Source organism: Stegodyphus dumicola, chromosome 7, assembly GCF_044657685.1.
Source record: "Stegodyphus dumicola isolate Sdum_Otavi_A_Nest chromosome 7, ASM4465768v1".
In the NCBI taxonomy this organism is placed as follows: Eukaryota; Metazoa; Arthropoda; class Arachnida; order Araneae; family Eresidae; genus Stegodyphus; species Stegodyphus dumicola.
This window is the reverse complement of record NC_140774.1, coordinates 84,343,220-84,363,680: the sequence shown is the minus strand read 5'-3', so window position 1 is coordinate 84,363,680 and position 20,461 is coordinate 84,343,220. Positions and strand designations below refer to the sequence as shown.

The 20,461-nt window shown below is 32.0% G+C and overlaps 1 protein-coding gene across 4 annotated transcripts in view; it reads right to left on the bottom strand.

Moving 5' to 3' along the window:
- Nup188 (nuclear pore complex protein Nup188) overlaps positions 1–20,461 on the bottom strand; it is a 281,814-nt gene that overhangs the window by 58,242 nt on the left and 203,111 nt on the right. For all 4 annotated transcript variants that reach the window (XR_015042153.1, XM_085820546.1, XM_085820547.1 and 1 more), the window contains exon 37: positions 16,320–16,483. Coding sequence is in view for 3 of the 4 variants with exons in the window: in XM_085820546.1 (XP_085676672.1) it covers positions 16,320–16,483 (164 nt within the window). In the remaining variant the exon portion in view is untranslated. The remainder of the gene's footprint in view (positions 1–16,319; positions 16,484–20,461) is intronic.

The following is a 20,461-nucleotide window of genomic DNA, read 5'->3' as shown; positions in this document are numbered from 1 at the left end:
GGTGAGAGCAAAAGTCAATTGCTTATCATGGTCGGGATACAGTAACTCCTGTACACGGCTGATCTTGTAAGGATAGAAGTTGATAATTTTTCGTAAGATTTTCCATACCGTACTGTAAGGCATATCCATAATAAAAGATAATTTTATTCCATATTAATTTGCATTTGTTAACACTCTATTTTCTATTACGCAGTGCCAAATATTCCCCTAGCGGTGACTTTTGGAACTAACTTTTTTTTTTTTGCGGAATCCTTCGTTGCCCGTCTTGTTTAATCTTCCTACAAAATGTGGCGTCATTCTCGAAAATAGATCGCGCTACAGAACACTGTGAGCACTGTCAGTTTAATTATGGCCACCCAGTATATTCTTTGATTGGCTTATATAAGAAATGTTAATAGTATTATCAGCTACTATTTCAACTATGAACAAGAGCAGAGATTCTAGAGATGATTCAAAATCACTCGGCCGCTGATGGGCATTTGCAATATTGTGATATCAATGGAAATAAGCATATGTTGCTGTTTTTAAGATATGTAAATAAGCTGTCTGAATACAGAATTTTATCTTAAGATTTCAGATTGTACTTATTTTATTCAGTGGTTTCAAATGAGAATAAAAGTTTTTCAATTTTTTCATACAGAAGATGAAGTCATTACTTCACACAGGCTAACTCAAATTGATCCAAGCAATGCAATAAATCGTAAATCTCTGAATAAAATCTATTTGGCAGACTGCTGTATAAATGTAGAATGCTGTATGGCTTCATTAAATTCAACACCACAGTAAAAACAGTTTTAAAAACGATCTTTAAAATTTCTTGTTGATTTTAGTAAAATTGAAAAGATACTTTCTCTAAATGATGATGAAATTGTTGCCAGTTTCACTGTGGTTGATCCAGTAGTGGTACATGATTATGCCAAATCACCATCCCCAATTTAAAATTTAGCGATGCAGTTCCTTAACCCTGATTCTGAAAATAAATTAAATCTGCTAGACCAGTGATGGTGAACTGATGACATGTATGTCATAAGTGATATGAGAACCAGTTCTGCATGACACACATTGCATATTTCCAGAGGCGTTTACTGAGGTAAAAAATAGCACAATAAAAGAATATATGTCTCTTGTAACAGCCGTTATCACTGTCTGCACGTACTATGCTTACCTTGGGTGCATTCCAGTGCCTTTCTCGACAGATAGACCAGAGTTAAGCAATGCGTTTCTTGAATTTTGACATGCCAGATTCAAAAGGTTTTGCCATCATTGTTTTAGATGCTGAATGGAAATCTATTTAATTTAGATCTCTCTTACTAAACCATCCCTGTTTGGTATCAGATAAAAGATAGCCTTTAATAATTGTAAATATGAAATTTTATCCAACTTTATTATCAGTCTAACTATTTTATATGACACTTCAGGTAGCATAGAAAGAATTTCTTCCCCAGTAAAATAAAAACAAAAGACACAAAATCATTTTAACAAGGAACTGTGAAAGACCAACTAATGACAAAACAGGCAATAAATAGATCTAACAAAACTGCTCTTGTTATGTGCACACGGGTTCATTAGGGATTGAATGCACAAAGAATCAATGATAGCTTGACAGAATTTATTTTTCCAAAACAAACTTTTTACAGTTCTCGAAAAGTGCTCGCAAAGCTCTTCCCAGTATCACAGAGTATAATCAGTAGTTATACTTCAAACTACTAAGAACATTAAATACAATACAATGCAAAGTGTCTAAAAAGGGAAGCTGGCATGGAGATATCTTAGTACTCCGAAGTCGACTCTGAACTGATAAACTAAGAACTGATGCTCTCTTTGGTCTTATATAGTTTTTCTCTGGCCGCTGAGAAATCTCTACTTCTTCGATTCCTCGAAATTACTGGAAGGCATATATATGATTTAAGTTACCTATAAGTGATGGATATGATTACAGTTAACAATTATTCAATTATGGCACCAACTACAGTTATACAGGGACTGAACCCAAATGTCACGAAGTCTGATGAATTGTTGTGAATTCTTGCCAAATTTGGCAGCCAAAACCACTGCTAACTTGGCAATTTCTCACCAATTTAGCAAGAAAGCTATTGATCCCAATGTTAAATACACTTCCCGCTGTAATCTAATTTTTTTTGGAAAGCTTCACTTTCTTCATGCCATTACGTTATACAAAATTCATAACATTGCCCCCTTCCTAACAGGGATAAATAGAAAGGGCTAGCTCATTTCTTTGTTCGACTCCTCGCCGACACGAGCCTAATGGGGGAACTTAACAGGCAGTAATCTGACCTCACTGTGATGCCACCTGTTTTGATTTCCCACGTTTAAAACTATAGTTTCATTCAGCTGCGAGACGATTTTCTAGAGGTTACACATCCCAAATTAATTTTAATCATATATATATCTGTTTTCTAATAATGTATATATTTAAAATAATTTATATATATGTAATTTTAGTCAGTTTTTATTTTAAATTCTATATTGTAAAGTATCGTTTACGTAACATGGCTTTTTGCGCTGTAGTAACGTGCCGTAGCACTTACAGAAGTACGAAAGGATGAGATATTTTATTTCATGGGACCAAAGGATCCAAATGAGATTTTGCTTTTGACGAAAGAATGGATACACAAATGTCAAAGACAAGATTCTATTAATGTGAAGAGCGGAAAAATATGCAGCGAACATTTTCTATGCAGTGTTTATGAAGATGATATGAAAAATCGCTTGTTTGAATAGCCACAAAAAGAAAGTATTGAAATGGAATGCTGTGCCGAAAGTAAATTATGATGACAATAATAAATCGAAATTGATGACAATAATAAATCAAATTTTAATGATTTTGAAATAAAACTCACAAATAAAAATGTAGATATTCCTGAATGCCCTAAGTTTAAGGATAAACAAGAATGCATTGATAATTTGAAGAACAAAATAATATCCTTAGAAAATTGTATTAAAGTATCGAAAAATAGGGAAAAGAAAAATTTTAGAACGTTTGTTCAGCGGCAAAGAAGGTGGACGACATCTAGACAGAAATTGGTATCAGAAATTAAAATCTCAAATAGCGAAATTGGAAGGGGGGCACAAATTGGAGAATTTGGAAAAATGTCTAAAGCCTATTTTTATAAAGACGCAGATTAATGTATTACTGAAAAAGAAGGAAAAAATAAGGTGGACTAGTGAAGATATTTCACGTTGCATTGTCATAAGAGCTCTGTCATCGTAAAGCTATGATTTTTGGAAAGAAAAAAAATTAAGAACAAATTGGTATATCTTTACCTGGTATTAGTAAATTAAAGAAATGGTGCGCTAAATTTTAGTGTAGTCCAAGAATTCAAAGTGATGTTCTTACTCTAAAGAAGGAAAGAGGCGAATATTTGTATTCTGTAGAAAAATATGCGTTCTCAGTTTCGACAAAATGCATATAGATTGAAAACTCTGCTATGACTCTAAACTGGACCAAGTTCTCTGTTCTTTTCAAAATGTGCAGTTTGTTTTAATCAGAGGTCTCATTTCGTGCTCTGCCTCAAATTACTGAGAAACCACGTTTTAGATAAATGATTTGTTTTAGAAGATGGAACTGCTTCAAATTTTGATATTATTAAAGAGGTTTTAAATAGAGATTGAGAAGAAATCATATTGTGTCACAAACTAAAACCGAATTATTTAATAGTCCAAAAAGTCACTCCAGAGAAAACATTATTTTCAAAAAGTACCACAAAAGGCATACTCTAACCCACAGGAAATCAAAAAGCATCTGACTTCTGTGAGTTAATCCATAATATCTCTGGTATTATGAATAGTACCAGAATAGTACCAACAAGAATAACAAGTATTTAACAAACTAATTTTGTTAAGTACTTGTTAAAGTTATTCTTATTGTATCCTTTGTAACTAATTATTGTTTAGATTTTGTGCTAGATTAGCATTCTAGATAAAATATAATAGTATAAAACATCAAAGTAATTGGCATAAAAAGACCTGCTTCCTTTACTCATACTTTTGAAAAATTAAAAGTACTGTATTAGATACTCTGAGTAAAGCTATTTTGTCAAAATTAAGGTAACAATCTTACATACATTTATTTAATTGTAATATAGATATAAGTATAAATTACAAAATTATTTTAAAAATATCTATTATTATATTGAATCGGAAGAGAATTATAACAATGTAAAATTTACAATTAGGCAAAAAATCAAACGTAGGTTAGCAGAAATGTTGCCATATATGTTTAAAACTATGTCAATGTAAAATTGTTTTTTGAGTAAATTTAAATAGCTGCTATTATAGTTATCTTAGAAGCAGTATAAAAATTCTCTCAGTTAACATGCAGATAAAGAAATTATTAGAAATAAACGTGCATTAAATAAAAAACCTGCAAAAAAAAAAAAAAAAAAAAAAAAAAAAAACACGGAACTTTATGTTAAAAGAGTAGCACATTTTATCTATTATTTTAAAATTGAGTAAGTATTATTAAATTTTTTAATGGTTCAGTCTAAAATGCATAAAGCAGTAACATTGTCTCTTCCAAATTATAGCTATCTTTCACACACAGCTCATTTTAAACGCTGGTTCAAAAATGCTAATTTTCAAGCTGTGAATTGCATCTGCGCGCTCAGTGTCATCATGACTACGTCATCACTTCTCACTTTCTGCTTCAGGGGGAAAAGCTCTATGAGCTAGCCCTTCTCTTCTAAGTCCTACTTCCTAAGGACTGCATGTCCTGGGCAATACAATCTCTGGACAGGAAGCCATATTTACAGGTAAGGAAAATCAATGCAATACTAAAACAATAATTTCAATAAATAACATAAAACAGATCAAATACTAAAAATAAATGCATAGATTTACGAATTTATAATATGTACAAATAAAGCCATAGTCTTATTAAAACTATTTTCACCATGGGGATTATGTACTACAGCTACAGTAGGGCTACAGCCTGTAATAATGAATAATTTTGGACATTGTACACCCTGCTTAGGACTTACTAAGGACTGCCTCAGGGTGACTGTAGTTTAGGAGAAAGTCCTTTCCATTGAATCGGAATCCATAACCACATCTTGTCAACTTTGTGCAATTGATGCCCTGTAGCTTTTGTGTCATACCGGGTCTTCATTTCCTCCATCGCCAAGTTGACTCGCCCTCAAACAAAGTTGTGTGTCACTTCAAAATGAGCCTTGTACTCCAAAGGCAGTGAATCCAATAAGGGATGGATATGATTACCTAAACAGCATAACACAAAGCAAAAGATCATGATCAAAGAGCATCTGAGATGGGGAATATACAGTAGGTTTCTTGAACAGCAATGCTGTAGGCCAGTAAGAACAGCTAGTTTCTGGTTCCATTCCTCTTGGTATTTTAAAACCATCAGCAAGAGGTTATTAAAAGGATGGTTTGATTAAACCTCTCTAACATGTCATCTGACTGCAGACGTAAAGGTGTTGTTTGGATTTCGACTATGTCGAGCATTTCACCATGTTCTTTAATTATAGTTGAGATGAAATTCATCCTTGATCAGAATAAAGTGGCACTACAAACTTGGAAATCTAAAGCTATATTATTACTTTTATCCTTATGGCTTCTTGGTGAGAGATAGGATATGCTTCAGATCACTTTGTAAAGTAATCAAAGACAATGTGAATGTATTTGTTACCATTAGCAGTTTGTGGCAGAGGTCCCAAAATACCAAAGGTGATGCGTTCAAAAGGTGCCCCTACATTGCAACATTGTAGCTTCCCTTGGCTGTGTTTCTTTAGTCCTTTCTGGACCACAAATGCATTGGAAGATTGAAGGTCATTTTGTATTTCAGTCTACTTTTGTATTTCAGTCATTGCATCATTCCAACAGAAGCACTCTCGAATTCTATGTAAAGTCTTCAATATGCTGAAGTGGCCTCAAGTCAGGCAGCTATGCAGTTCTCTTAGGGACATTTGGGATCCGAGATCTTGGAAGTATCAGCTGCCATCAAAATACCTTTCCATCATTCAATTCAAACATTTGGTGCAGATTACCATCTGACCAGATTAAACAACTAGTATTTTGCTTCGGCCCTGGAAGAATATGGGTAGCATTTTGGGCAGGGTCTTCTAAACCATCTCTCAAACTGTGAAGGCGTTTTGAGATGTAAGAAAACTCCTTCACAAATCTCCTATAGTACATACAAAGCCCCAGAAAATTTATCAGCTGATGGACATTTTTGAAGTGTCTACAATCTTTAACTATCGACACTTATTCTGAATCCGTATACATACCTTTGGCAGAAATGACATGTACAAGGTTAAGTCACTTCCTGTCAGAATAATTTACATTTGGCAGGCCTTATCTTTAGACTGGCTTCCTTCAATTTGAGGCAACTTTGTGAGATTTTCTAGATGCTATTCAAAACTTTTTCTGATAATGACGATGTGATCGAGGTATATCAGGCTTCATGTGTTCAAAAGTAGCCAGTGCATTACATAACCCAAATGCATCATCTTGAATTGCCAATTCCTTGTTTGGTAGTTAATGCTGTCTTTTCTCCATCATCATCATCTCTACCTGCTAACACCCATTCTTTAAATCAAGAGTTGAAAACCACTTGCTTCCAGGAAGTATCTAGTATGTCCTCAGTTCTAGAAAGAGAGTAGCTGTCTTTCTTCATAACCTCATTTAACTGGAGATAGTCAATGCAAAATCTAGTTGAATTATCTTTCTTTCTGACTAGGACGATGAAAGAAGCCCAAGGACTTGCCGAAGAGTTGATAATATCACTTTCTTGTATTTCCTTTAGAAGTTTTCCTACATCTTTCTGTTTAGCAATTGGTAGATGTCTTGGATGTTGGTTAATTCGTGAATGATCCCCTGTATGAATTCTATGCTGTACCAAACTGGTTTGACTTGCATCAGATGAAAATAAGGAAGCATCTTGAAATTTCTGAATAACACGTTCTGCAGTACTTATCTCTTCATTGCATAATTGTGCATTCTACAATAACTCTGATATTAAGCTCTGCACAGTCACAGACTATGGAGGACTACCGGTTCATTTAACACAGGTCATTGGAGTACATGCTGCAATCATTTCATCTTATCACTTACATTGGCAACCCTCACTAGGATGACAATCTTCAATAAGTCGATGAATGCCAATGCCACTAGTACTCCTTGCAGGGTGTTACAATCCTTAGGATAGTCTATTATGCCATACAGGAAATTTCTGTTTTCATTTATGAATCCAGGTAGTAAAAATTCTGTTCTTGATGGTATTGTGAGCTACTGTGTGTCCTCAGCTATGATTTGGTGCACGAATTTAATTCCTTCATCTTTAATTTCAAACAGGATTATGTCCTCAGAATGCAATTCATTATTTTTTAAGTCCCAGGAAAATTGTACTTCCTTAGAAAAGTTAATCCAAATTTGCAAGGATATGTAATATTCACCACATATGTTGATTGATGGTAGGTGACATTTCCAAACATTATATTAATGTTTAACTTTCTATCAATGTTGATCTTATCAATGTCACAGTGTGGAGAATAACACAAGGCAGCACCCAGAGGAGATTCCTTCCAAATATTGAGCTAAATCTTTCAGGAGGATGGTGACATTGGCTTCTGCACTGATGGTCATACTGAAGGAACTCTATTTCTATGACCTGTGATGGAGAGTCCATTGCTGCTGCCACTCACTGCAGAAATCTGAAGTGCTTTAAAATGAGGTTTCTCAATATCTGGGAACCTTTGCTCTGTGAGATGGCCACTAATTAATTTCCATTTTTGGTGGGAGTGTTCTCAACTTCTGTGCCTTGGGGTGTTTCGCAGTTCCTTCATATGATTCATATGGGGCCTTCCACACCACAGTTTTAGCACTTCAGGGACATTTTGTTGCCACTCCTGTGCCGAGTCAAGTCATTGATTTGCCTGTTTAAATCATCTAGATGAGCAGTCATTTGATCCACTGGTTCCTCAACATGAGCAGCTTTGATTGGGTGGCAGTTTCTATGGGTTGCCTAATGGGATGCCTCAAATTTCATTGGCTCTGACTATAGTGCTTTTTAGATGCTTGACATCCACCATTTGCAAGGCTTTCTGTATCTCAGGATTTTGAATGCCATAGATGAAGTACTGCAGGGACAGGATTTCCTTTGTTTTTCTTGGACAATCCAAAATGGCGAGATCAGATAGCATTTCAACACCCGTGAGCTCCAGGAGTGTTTCTGTGGGCTTCTGTTGGCAGTATTTCAACTGATACTTACTCTAGTCTTATAAATACTTCTTGCCAAAGTGCAGCTCCATTGTGCTGAATAGAGCTTTGAAGGCTAGACTTTGGTTGCAATCTTATCCATTTGTGCTTGCCCGCTATACAGTACGAGTCTTGTACATTTGCCAGGAGGTTTTTCTATCATGTAAATAGCTTTAGAGAGGGTTAGGATGGCATATGTACAAATTTTAAGGCATCAGAGTTACGACCATTTTTCATTATGCATATCTTCAAACTGTCAAATTGTTTGGTAACAGAAGCAGAAAGTCTTTCTTCAATCTGTTGTCTGACAGCATAAACTATTTCCTCAGTTTTTCCAACTTTACTTTCAATCGTATCAATTCTGCCTTCCATTGACTCACAAATGTTTTCTGTTATGGCAGTTATTTTTTTTTTTTTTCCCCATTTCTTCTTGACATGCTTTTGTCTCTCCTTTGAATGCAGCAAAGGCTGTCACCAGCTGTCTTTGTTGATCCTCCATCTCTCTTGTTGTTGGCATTCAATTCCACTTCTGACACCAAAAATTGCTACATGCGTACAGGTTTTTAATGGATTGAATGTACAGAGAATTGACGATACCTTGATAGAATTTTTTTTAAACTCGTTACTGCTCTGAAACTTTCCATAAAAGTACTCGTACAGCTTTTCTCAGTGCAAAAGAATACAATCAGTACTTAACCACTTCAAACTACTAAGAATGTTAAATACAACACAATGCAAAGTGAATTTAAAAAGCAAATCTCGTAAGGAGGTATCTCAATACTTTTAAGTCGACTCAGAACTGATAAACTGAGAACTGATGCTCTCTCCGGTCTTATATAGTTTTCCCTTGACTGCCAAGAAATCTCTAATACCTTCCATTTCTCGAAACTACTGGACGGCATATACAATTAAAGATACATATCAGGGCCAGATAGGATTACAGATACAAGCAGAGATCAATTACGGTATTAGTTGTAGTTATACAGGGACAGGACCCAAACGTCAGCAAATGGTCATCAAGTTTGGCAATTTTTGGCATTTTCTCGCCAAATTTTGCAAAAACATTAGCTGCCAAAACCACTGCCAATTTAGAGAAATAGTAATTTACCTCAATGTTAAATAGACTTGCCCCTGTAATCTTATTTTTCCAGGTAAGCTCCACTTTCTTCATGCCATTCATGTTACATTATACAAAATTCCTAGCATTATATGTATGGAAACTTAAATTAAAATTAGCAAAAGTAGTTAACAAGGAACTTATCCCAAAAGATATGAAGGTTGGAAAAAAAGAAAACTTTAAAAAAATATATGTGGATGAAAATTCTGATTACAATTAAGTAAAAAATATTTCTACATGTTAAGTTTTACCTTATCCGTGTTGCTATATTATATGATAAAAAGTAACCTTTTTCAGAATTTACTTAAGTTGCAGTCTAAATTTTTCCTAAATCTGTGAGTGGAAGACCTACTTAAAACTAGTATGTTAGCGACAAATACAATTACGTATAAGTTTTTATATTTAATGAGAAAGTGCCTAGAACAACTTTTCTTTGGATATATCTTTACAGCTCGAATTTCAGCAATTTTCTGATTCCCATTTCCGTCTGGCTTAGTCCATAAATGCTGTTGTATTTTTCACAAAATTTGCTTTTTTTGTCAGGTGAAATGCAATTTTACGGTTGTTCATATATTTTTCTTCTTTCAGGTTTCCATACAGAAATGCTATTTTAATGTCAAAATGGTTCATGCAAGCTTTTTTCAGCTGCTATCATCAATATTGTTCTATTGCTATTGTTCTTATCGTTGAGCATTTTATGACTGTGCAAATGTCTCAGTCGTACCCAAATTTTGGCAATATCCTTTAGTTACTAGGTGAGCTTTATATCTGCTGACATTTTCCCGTAGCATCATATTTTATTTTGAATGAGCATTTATTTTCAGTTGCTTTCTTTCCTTCTGGAAAATCAACTAATTCCTATGTTTTATTTTTGTTTAGTGATTCCATTTCTTCTTCTGTCGATTTCAACTAGTAGTCTTTTTCTTTTGTTAGAAAAGTTGGCAATTCTTTCCAGTCTTTAGGAAGAGTTTCCAAAGTTTCTTTTGTTTTTTGAATGTATATTCTCAATCTTTTCAGTTTTCTCACTTTATTTTCATCACCCTGTATATCTTTTTTTTTTTTTTAACCGCAGTTTTTTTTTTTTTTTTTTTTTTTTTTGTTTGTTTGTTGTGTGTGTGTGTGTGTGTGTATTTCCATTACATAATTTATTCACCTGCCCTTTTATTCATTCTTGAGGATAAGACTGCTTTTGTTTTCATTTTCTTCTATGCAATAACTGCATTTTTATTGATTAAAAATATTTAATTTTGCATTGAAATTAATTTTGTCTTCTACTTGCATGCTTTCTTAATACTAAGAATCTGTTAATTTATTTGTTTTTTATATATTCCAATGTTAGTTTCCTCTGGGTTTACCTATTACTATGAGAACATTCAAGCCACTAAGTAATAGTGTCGCAATATGAATGTCCTTTGTATTTTCTTCAGTTCCTCACAATTCTACAAGCTCATGCATTTTGTTGACAGGATATTCAAACTTATATTCAAATCCTACTTTTAACATGTACAGCTTGTAAAACATGAGCATAAACTTTGCTTAACCCAGAAGACACTCAAATCAGCAAGTAAAGGGAAGGCATGCAGGCAATCACACACCCAAGTATACATTTCACATTTAAAATATCTTTAATATATTGATAGTTTGAGCAAAATAACATGCATTCTGAAGTAAAAGTAAGTAATACAAATGAAATTTAATTAAAATAAATTTTGCCATAAGTAGAATTTTTACAGACTGAAGCTCCATACATATGTGTCTGCTACATATAAGGCAATAATATTTGAATTTTTTATCTTTTCCATTCCAACATAGGTGGCTCATCGGCATGGACTATTGCCTTTTTTTAAAGATTTTTAGAAAGCACAGGCATTTTGGCATTTTTCCTCAATTTAGTCTTTTGAAAGCTTAAGGCCTTATGATTTTTGAATTGTGGTTTGGTTCTAAACTGTGAATCTTTTGTAGGCATAAGAAATATACTTCATAGAAGTTACATTTAGTATCGTAATGAAAATTACCGTGGGCCACTTTCTTGATATTTGAGCTTCAGAATAAGCTGCATTCATTTGGCCAACTATATCTACAGCTCCATTTGTTAAGTTGCAAAATGTTATTATTTTTGGTTTTCGAGTGTCTCCAGAGGATACGTCAATTTTATTTTCATTGTGTATCACTGGCAGAAGTACAACACCCTTATTCCCCCCCCCTGGAAGCATGGGAAATGATAGAACTGTTTTTTTCTTTTTTTAGGGAATTTAAAAGTGACAAATGCACAGTTCTTTTCTTAGTAGGCACAAATTCAGGGAGTATTTTTTTTTCTCCCTTATTTTACCAACCAATGTATCCCTTCACCTCAAAAGATCTTGAGACAAATGATATCCTGTGTACCAATTACCCAAAGTTAAATTATGTTTTGAATTAAATAATGATTCTATCAAATTTTTTTAACAGAACTTGAGCTACTGTCAACTTGATAAGGACCATCTAGTTGTTATCCCCGCACAGATTTCCATATTGTAGGTATCTACGAGTGCAAATATTTTTATGGAGGTACTTAGCATGTTTATTTGACAAAACTGTCAGAATGTACACCATCCTCTAAAAGATTCAAGCTGTTAATCAATAGTTACATACTTTCAAAATGTATACACTTTTTGGTTTTAAATACACTTTTCAAAAAAAAAAAAAAAAAAAAAAAAAAAGGGGGGGGCAGTTAATTTAATAAAAATAGAAACCCTTTGCATGGCATTGTTTCATAAAAGATTTCCATACCAGTTCCATTTGTTGCCTGTAAAACTTTCACATTTACATGAAATGACATGTGTACACCAGATACATATAAGAGTTCTATTAGCACTTTAATTTCGCTACATTTCGGTTTAATTTCGGTTGCGTTTTTTACATCTTGCTTCCGAACAAATTTATCTCAAATTGAATTGATATATACATTTGTGTTATTTACTAATTCATTGATTATATTATAGTCTATCAAAACATTCCTAGCATCAAATGGTGTTTTTACACGATTTGAATAATCATGTAAAAACAGCATTTGATGCTAGGAGTTATATTATATTAAATAATAAGGGATATAAGTTATATTAAATGATAAATGAAAAAATTATTATTAGTATTAAAGGGGCACTTAAGTATTACTTTTTTTTAAAAAAAAAATAGACACACTAACATTAGTTCAAAATTCCTCTTTTGAAAATTTAGTTCCATCTTTTCCGCAACACAATTTATCGGACATATCAGTCAAGCCATTTGTTCTGGATTCTCTTCACCATTTTCTGATGATAATTTATGGCGAATAAATTTTACGTTATCAATAATTTCCTTCTCTTCTTCACTAATTTCTTCAACATATGCAGAAACTGTTTCAAGCAAATGTCGGTTTTTCCATTTCATTTTCATAGCAAGAGAACTTAGCCATGTTGAATAAACTACAGGAGAAAATAGCACTTTCATTGTTAAATGAGAAGGTGCACAGGTATCTTCCATTTGTGGAGGCTGATTTCCATGAAATGACCTCATCAGTTTTAACTGCAACTCAGTCTACTTAAGGCCAGTTCACACCAACGTGATCACGCATTGGCATATAAAGCGGTAACAAATCAGAAATGTGTTTAGAGATGGCATTTTTCAAATGGCCTGAAATGCAGGAGTTGACTCAAATTCAACTTTTTGCTGCTTGCCGTGTCTGTTTTAGATACCTCATTTCAAATTCCAGTTTTTACCACAGTTTTCAAAAGAATATACTTTTAAATTCTTCTTGAGGAAAATTTGAAATCAAATGGAATAATTTTAATTAAAAATTCAGATGCTAATTAAAAATGTATTTAGTTAATGTGGTAATTAAATATATCAATTAAGAGAAAAACCTGAAGTTTGTTAAGAGTAAATAATTATAATTATCAACCATAACTGAGATATAGTTGATAATAATCTACAATGGATTGTTGCCAGCAAATGAAAGATTTTTGAATTTTACTTACAATCTACACCAACTTAAGGTTGTTTTTACAGCCTCCTGTTGCCTAATGGATAAAGCAGTGGCTTCCAGAACCAAAGATCATCGTTTGAAGTCCCACAAAGGATGGTTTTGTAATGGAGTTGGGATTAAAAACAAGTATTTACAGAAAAATTTATGCAGCACAGATACTTATTCAGTTTGCTGAAAATGAAGATTGAAAACAAGTTTTCATTGATGACACCCTAGTGCTAAGAATAAAACTGAACAGTTACCATATACCATAGTTCAAGCCTTCCTTTTTCTCTTCTTTAATGGCTGTGAAATCACTAAATTTTTACCTATTGGAACTTTTTTTTTTTTTTTTTTTTTTTTTGTTTTGGTTGTTGTTCCATAAGGAATTTTTATTTATTTTTCGATGACTGCAAACATGATTTTTGATACCACATGCATTATTCTTCTCACAATGACAAGTTGTAGGCAGAGTTCACAAGATGATCTACTATGTCAAAGCCTTTTCAATTGACACCAGACTAGCAAAAGCAATAGGGTGTAAGGTTGCTTTTTTATCTAATTTTTAAAATTTAGTAAGTTCTTAGTTTTAAACAACTTGTGACAAGTAAATTTAGGAAAACGTTTATTTAAACAGAAAGGAAACTTTTCAGTATGTGGCACTTAAATTAAATATTGAAGTCGATTTCAGGACCAAGTTTGTTTTTCTCTAAATGCACAGCTGTTTTTCACACAAATTTCAATCAGGATGAAGGTTTAATCTTGATAGTAATTTTTTATTAGTTTAAAGAACATCTGCATAAGCATTAGTTAATTTACTAATTGTGAAATTCAATTTTCAAAACAGAAAAATATTATATAAAACGCAGTTATGAGTTTTAGACCAAAGTGATTTATTTACTAATTGTGAAATTCAATTTTCAAAACAGAAAAATATTATATAAAACAGTTATGAGTTTTGGACCAAAGCGATTTATAAAATAAAATTTAAGCAGAGACTCTTTGCTAATATATGAATGACTAATTGAAATAATTACAATTACAGTTACATTTAAGGATAAAAATATGCACATAAGGCAGAAAATATGCTTTTAAAGTTTTTAAAAGTTTTCTCTTCATTATTATTATTATTTAATTTTTTTTAGAGAGATTTCTTCAAGTATGATATTTGGTAAACTTATAAATTCTTCTTATATAATAACAAAATATAACTTTTTATCATATTAATTAAACTAATTTTAATTGAAATTGAAATTGAAAGATGCAAAGAAAAATTTTTAATTATCATACAAGAAAATTCATAAATAAAATTAATTAGATATGTACAAGGTTCTTTTTTCAGATATCCTTTTTCTATCCTCCAAACGATGCTTTTCTTGGAAATTGTGATCAAAATTATTGTTCAGATTGACGATGCCCCATGCAAAAGTAATTAAAAAAATTTTTCACATTGTCCAAGCTCATCTCCCCATTAAAATTACTTGAACCTTCTTCCTGCAGTCGTCTCTTACATAGTAATTTAGCCTATCCTCTTCTGCATCTTTTTTTACGTTAAAGCAAGAAATAAAATAAGTTCCTATGGTAAAATTTGACCCATTTTAATTTTAAAATATAATTGTAGGAAACCAAACACCCTACAAAAATACATGATTTCTCTCAGGCTTATGAAGAGTTATCTAGTGGCCAACTATGAAAACTTTTAAGTAAAAATTTCTACCCTAATGAGAACTTAAGTACATGGAAAGAGTCCCTCCCGCATTTCTGCTTTTCGCGCTAACAGATCTAACGCTTAAAGAAATGTGATCTTCAATTCAGTTACTGAAGGTTTTTCCATTTTCAAAAAAGGGATATAGTCTTTTGAATGTGTGGTAGAGCCACATGTGCCACCCGGTTAAGAGTGAATTTTTATGAATTTTCTTGCTTCACGGTTCATAAGCTGCTGTTTTATTTGTTATAGTTTTAAGTTGATTGTCTTCTATAAGTAAACTTGTGGTGGCTTGTACTTGTTCATCTCATTTTATTCAGTCAGCAGTGATTTTTACCACAGTACCTTTGTAATTAAAACCCATAAATTATCTTTTTTCAAAATCATTTCTAATTTATGTTTCCACAGATTATGGTTATTTTTTAGTTTCATGATGAAGTATGTATTTTATGGCTAGCAGTCATTTTTGCTTTTGTCTTTAAGTGTGCAATATGTAAAGGCACCAGTTTTGATTCACTTTTGCAAATAGCCTTATCCATTTGTCTATTATCTTATTATTACCTATCCATTAGCGGATAACCATTAGTAGTTTATGTCAGAGATTTTCTTCTATTTTATTTCTAATTCTTATGCTAATGTTTTTACGCAATTCGTTAATCTGATAATCAATGTAAATGATGCATGTAGTAAATTTAGATATTATTTTAATACTGTAGTCCTCAATATGTAAAAATAAAAGTAGAGTTAAAATTCTTACTTTTCCGAAGGTAATCCAAAGATGATTAAATAATGATGCATTACATTTATTTTACAATATTTATATAATATAAAATATATTCCAACTAAGTTTTACTTTTGGATCATAGGCTCCACACCTCAAAAAGTTATTTTAATCATGATCATTCTAGGTATAATCAAAATCTCAGGCATATCATTTTAGAAAATGAACTTTTGAGTGCTATAGAAGTATTAAATAGTAAGTAAATAAATAATCTGAATTCTCAGGATACATGAACATGATCATTCTACAGAGAAATGTTACATAACAGTAAAATTATTTTCTGCACAAGAAATATATCTGCTTCCACAGGTACATTACATGCTTTTGTGGAACATTTTATCTACATAACAATATGTATAAAATATGTATACAAGGACAAGAATATATGTTTCAACAGTCAAAGCAACTTTTAAGAAAACATGCATAAAAGAAATAGCTTAAAAAATACAAATTACTTAATATTTTAGGCTGCTTAGTAAATAGAAATAAAATTAATACTAACTTTTAATGGACGATTTTGAAAATATCCTCACAGTGAAAAGTGCTATGGATACAACAACAAGCTGCTCTCTTGGATGGATACTATCAGCATTGTAAGCAGTATCATAAAGCATTTTGAAAACTGGGTTGTTTTCTTCATCTGATTTTATGAAATTCATTAATTCCCTATAAAAAGACACAGAAATCAATACTGCATATTCATTTTAATGATAAATAATGTCATTTTTGTGCCATGATTTAACATCAGGATAACTTATTTCTAGACTTATGTGTGAAATTATGTAACTATATTCATTGTTATCATAACACCCTATTATTGTAATTTACATGTTTAGGTTGCACATAGTCAACAGTGAGCCCTTTGAAAGGTACAGAAAAGATATAGATAGCCTTACTAGATATTTCTACAATAATTTACATTTAGTTTCCTATCTATATAAAACAGATCAAATGCAGATTACTCAGTGAATAAATATTCTCATTAGAAAGTGTAACACTTATAAAAGCTTAATTAACTAATTTTAATGATTTTTGTCAGATTAATTTTTCAACACATTTTATTTATTTCTAAAAAAATTAACTGCTTTAGCTATATAAGTCCTCACATTAATTTATTTATTTAGAGAAGGAAATTAAAAAAAAAAAAAAAAAAAAACCATTTTCACAATTTTGATATTGTTGATAAGATAATCTTATCATGTTAATTTGACTTAGCTATCTGATTATTATAGATAACAATCAGACAAATTAAATACATACTTTGTTTATATATATAAATTTTAGAAAGTTTAAAAAAAGATAAATAATGATTAAATTCAAATGGATATTTTTATATGTATGAGAAACACTTGTTAGGTATATCAGTTTAAACTACAAAATAGTAATAACTTCAGATTAATTTTATTGATCATTATTTTCACAGATTTTCACTGTACTAGAATAATTAGTTTACTAGAAAATAATTTTTACTATATTAGTTACACAGCAATTAACTTGAACAAAATATTTTTATTTCTTGTACCTGATGTTTTGCCTAGAAATGTTATGGCCAAACAAAGAGAAGAGAAGAAATGCAATGAGAAACTAATCATGTTTTTAATTTCAATAAATAAGCATTAAATTTGCATTTCTCAACCATGCAGCTTCAATTAATGAACAGCAATGAGATATTATTTTGGACTAAATACTGGTGACTATTCACTGAATTCTAAAAAATTTGAGGATTCTTAAATAAATTCGAATTAGCAAATTTTTTCAGTTTATCATGCACCTAAAAATTATATATATTAATCAACCAAAACATCATGATCATCTTCCTAATACCATGTTACTGCACTCTGGCCAAATAAAACAGCTGCACAATATTGGTGAATACTTACTGAATTTTGAAAATTTTAGATTCTTTAATTTAAATATATTCAGATTACCAATTTTTGAATTAATTGTCCTACATAAAAAAATAATATACATAAATCAACCAAAACATGATCACCTTCCTTAATACCATGTTGCTCCATCTTGGCCAAGCAGCATAACTGCATTCTATCGTGGCATAGATTCTGCAAGTACTCTGTAATAGTCAGATAAGAATGTACCAGATTTGCAATGACAAATGCAATTTCCATAGATTAAAAAGAGACAGTTGGTGAACCATAAGCTGGAACTCCACGATATCACAGATGTGCTGAACAGGATTATTATCTAACAGGCCAAGACATCAACTGCAATTCACTAGCATGTTCCTTAAATAATCTTGCACAATCCTGTCTTGTGCCAAAGAGCATTGTCCTTCTGAAAAAGTCCCACTTCTTGTATAGAAGACATAAGATATGAAAAAGTAACTATCAGCATTGATATTCACATAGTCCATGGTTGTTATGGTGTGTTTTATAACACCATCTGCTCTCAGAGAAGCCCACGAGAGTATCTCCCAAAGAAGTATACCTCTATTACTACCTGCTGATGTCCAATGAAATAAGCATTGATCAGCTCTTCACCTAGAAGATGGCACCCCCTGACAGAGCCCTTGACATGTTGTAAAAGCAATCATGATTCATACGGCAAGGCAACTCTTTTGCATTCTTCAAAGGTCAAAATATTATGTTCATGAGAAAGCTGAACCCTAAATGTCAACCATGCTAGAATAAAAGAGGGTCTCTATAGAGTAGTCCCATACAACAGTATTTCTCAAACCTTTTCAAGAGGAGATCACTTTTATAAATTAAAAGGTTCTGCAGAGCATCTTACTCTTGTCCTACACGAAAACAACTTCTTTAGCATATGTTACTAACAATATGCTTATGTTTTTTTTAATACAATTAATTTGATTTTATATAGGGGTTAAATAATTAAACAAATGAAAGAAAACATATATTTTTTAAATAATTCAAGCCTATTAGATTTTGATAATTATGTTAATTAAAAATTAAATAAATGTAGGTATTAACACTAATGAAATGGATGAACCTGCTGATTCTTGCATAGCTGTTCTATGTTTGGAAAAATGCTGGTAAGATGTGTAACAACCATAGTGCTTTAAATTCCTCTCTTGTTGCTAAAACTTAGAGTGGGCAAGTCCCTAGATATGATAATGAGTAATAAATTGAATAAAATATCAATCTTGAGGAACACGTGATTAATGATTATCATATGTAATTTTCAAACTTTCAGATTTTCAGATATATTGAAAATTTTCGACTAGCAAGTGAATTACAATAGATTTGAACTAAATTTTTCGTCTTTTTATGGCATCTAAGATGGCCACTTCTGGTCCATGGACTAGAGATTGAGAAATGCAGCCATATGCTATAAAGTCTGATGAATTTGAAAGTTACATTTGTACTTGTATTCAGCTGTCAGGTGAGTCACAAGAAATCACCTAGTTACCTTCACCTAATGGAGCAGTCTCCAGCATTCATATTCATTAATCAAGCAAGCATATCGTTCATCTACAATCAGTTTCACTATCTTTCTTTTACTTTTCAAGAGCATTAATAACTGCAATCATGAAAACCCAATGAAAAATGTGATGTCAAATATATTCATTGTTAGATTTCAGACCGTCACAATCTGACCTTCATCAAAATTGCTTCAATCAGCAGCCTAGCCAGCTACATACATGTCCAGAGAATGAAGCCACATGTATCCCTGACAACCATTAAATAATATTTCACATTATCATGTGCCATCTATATCATTCACACAAATTCATTCTTGCAGAGCCATATAAGGGGGGTGTTAATTTTTTGGTGATCAGAATATGTGGATAATATATCCACATAGAACATTAAAACCATTTTCTGGATCAGAAATACAATGTCACAACTATAACAAGAAACACAGTTATCATTAAAGATTGCATTTGCAGGGCAGCAGCAGCAGTATTCAGGTAGGCGTGAGCTAAGAGTTTATTCCAGAGCAGCATTTCTCAAACTTCTTTGGTTTACTGCTCACGTTTAGAATTCACTGAATGCTCCATGACAACCCCCCTTTGGGAATCCACACGCATATTTTTCAGAAAAATATGTTAGAAAATAAAAGGGTAATAATGAGGTTATTTTGTTTACAGATTAAATAACATTAACAGCAAATACTCACAGGCTTAGTTATATAAAGAATAGGAATACAAACTGAACTTCATAATAAAATAAGTTTAAAGAGGAAGCTGGGCCTGATAAGCTTCTACCAATTTGTCACTATTCAGCTCCATTTTGTTAATAATATTCTAAAATCTCCGCAATCAATTATCTGTAACTGATATTTTTTGTTATTAGAGTAGTTACTGCAATGAACCCATGTTTAACTATGTAAGATGAAAGGAATGTTTAGAGAAATTTTTGTACAATACTTTATAAACTACGGAAAAGTTCAGGTATTTTCTTCTGCAACCAAAAATGTTGGTATCCATATCCAAATTTAAATTTCTCCTTTTCATTTGTTCAATAAATTCTTCATCTAAGTTTTGAGTTGCTCCTGACATTACATAAAAATATGGGTTCAAATCCAATCAGGTGTATCTATTTTCAAAAAATTCTTCAAACGGTATTTTGAAATCCAGGTACAGAGTTTCCAAATGTTAGCAATATTCAAGTACATTTATTTTCTACAGTTGACAAATTTGGAAAGTGGCTAAATTCTCCTCAT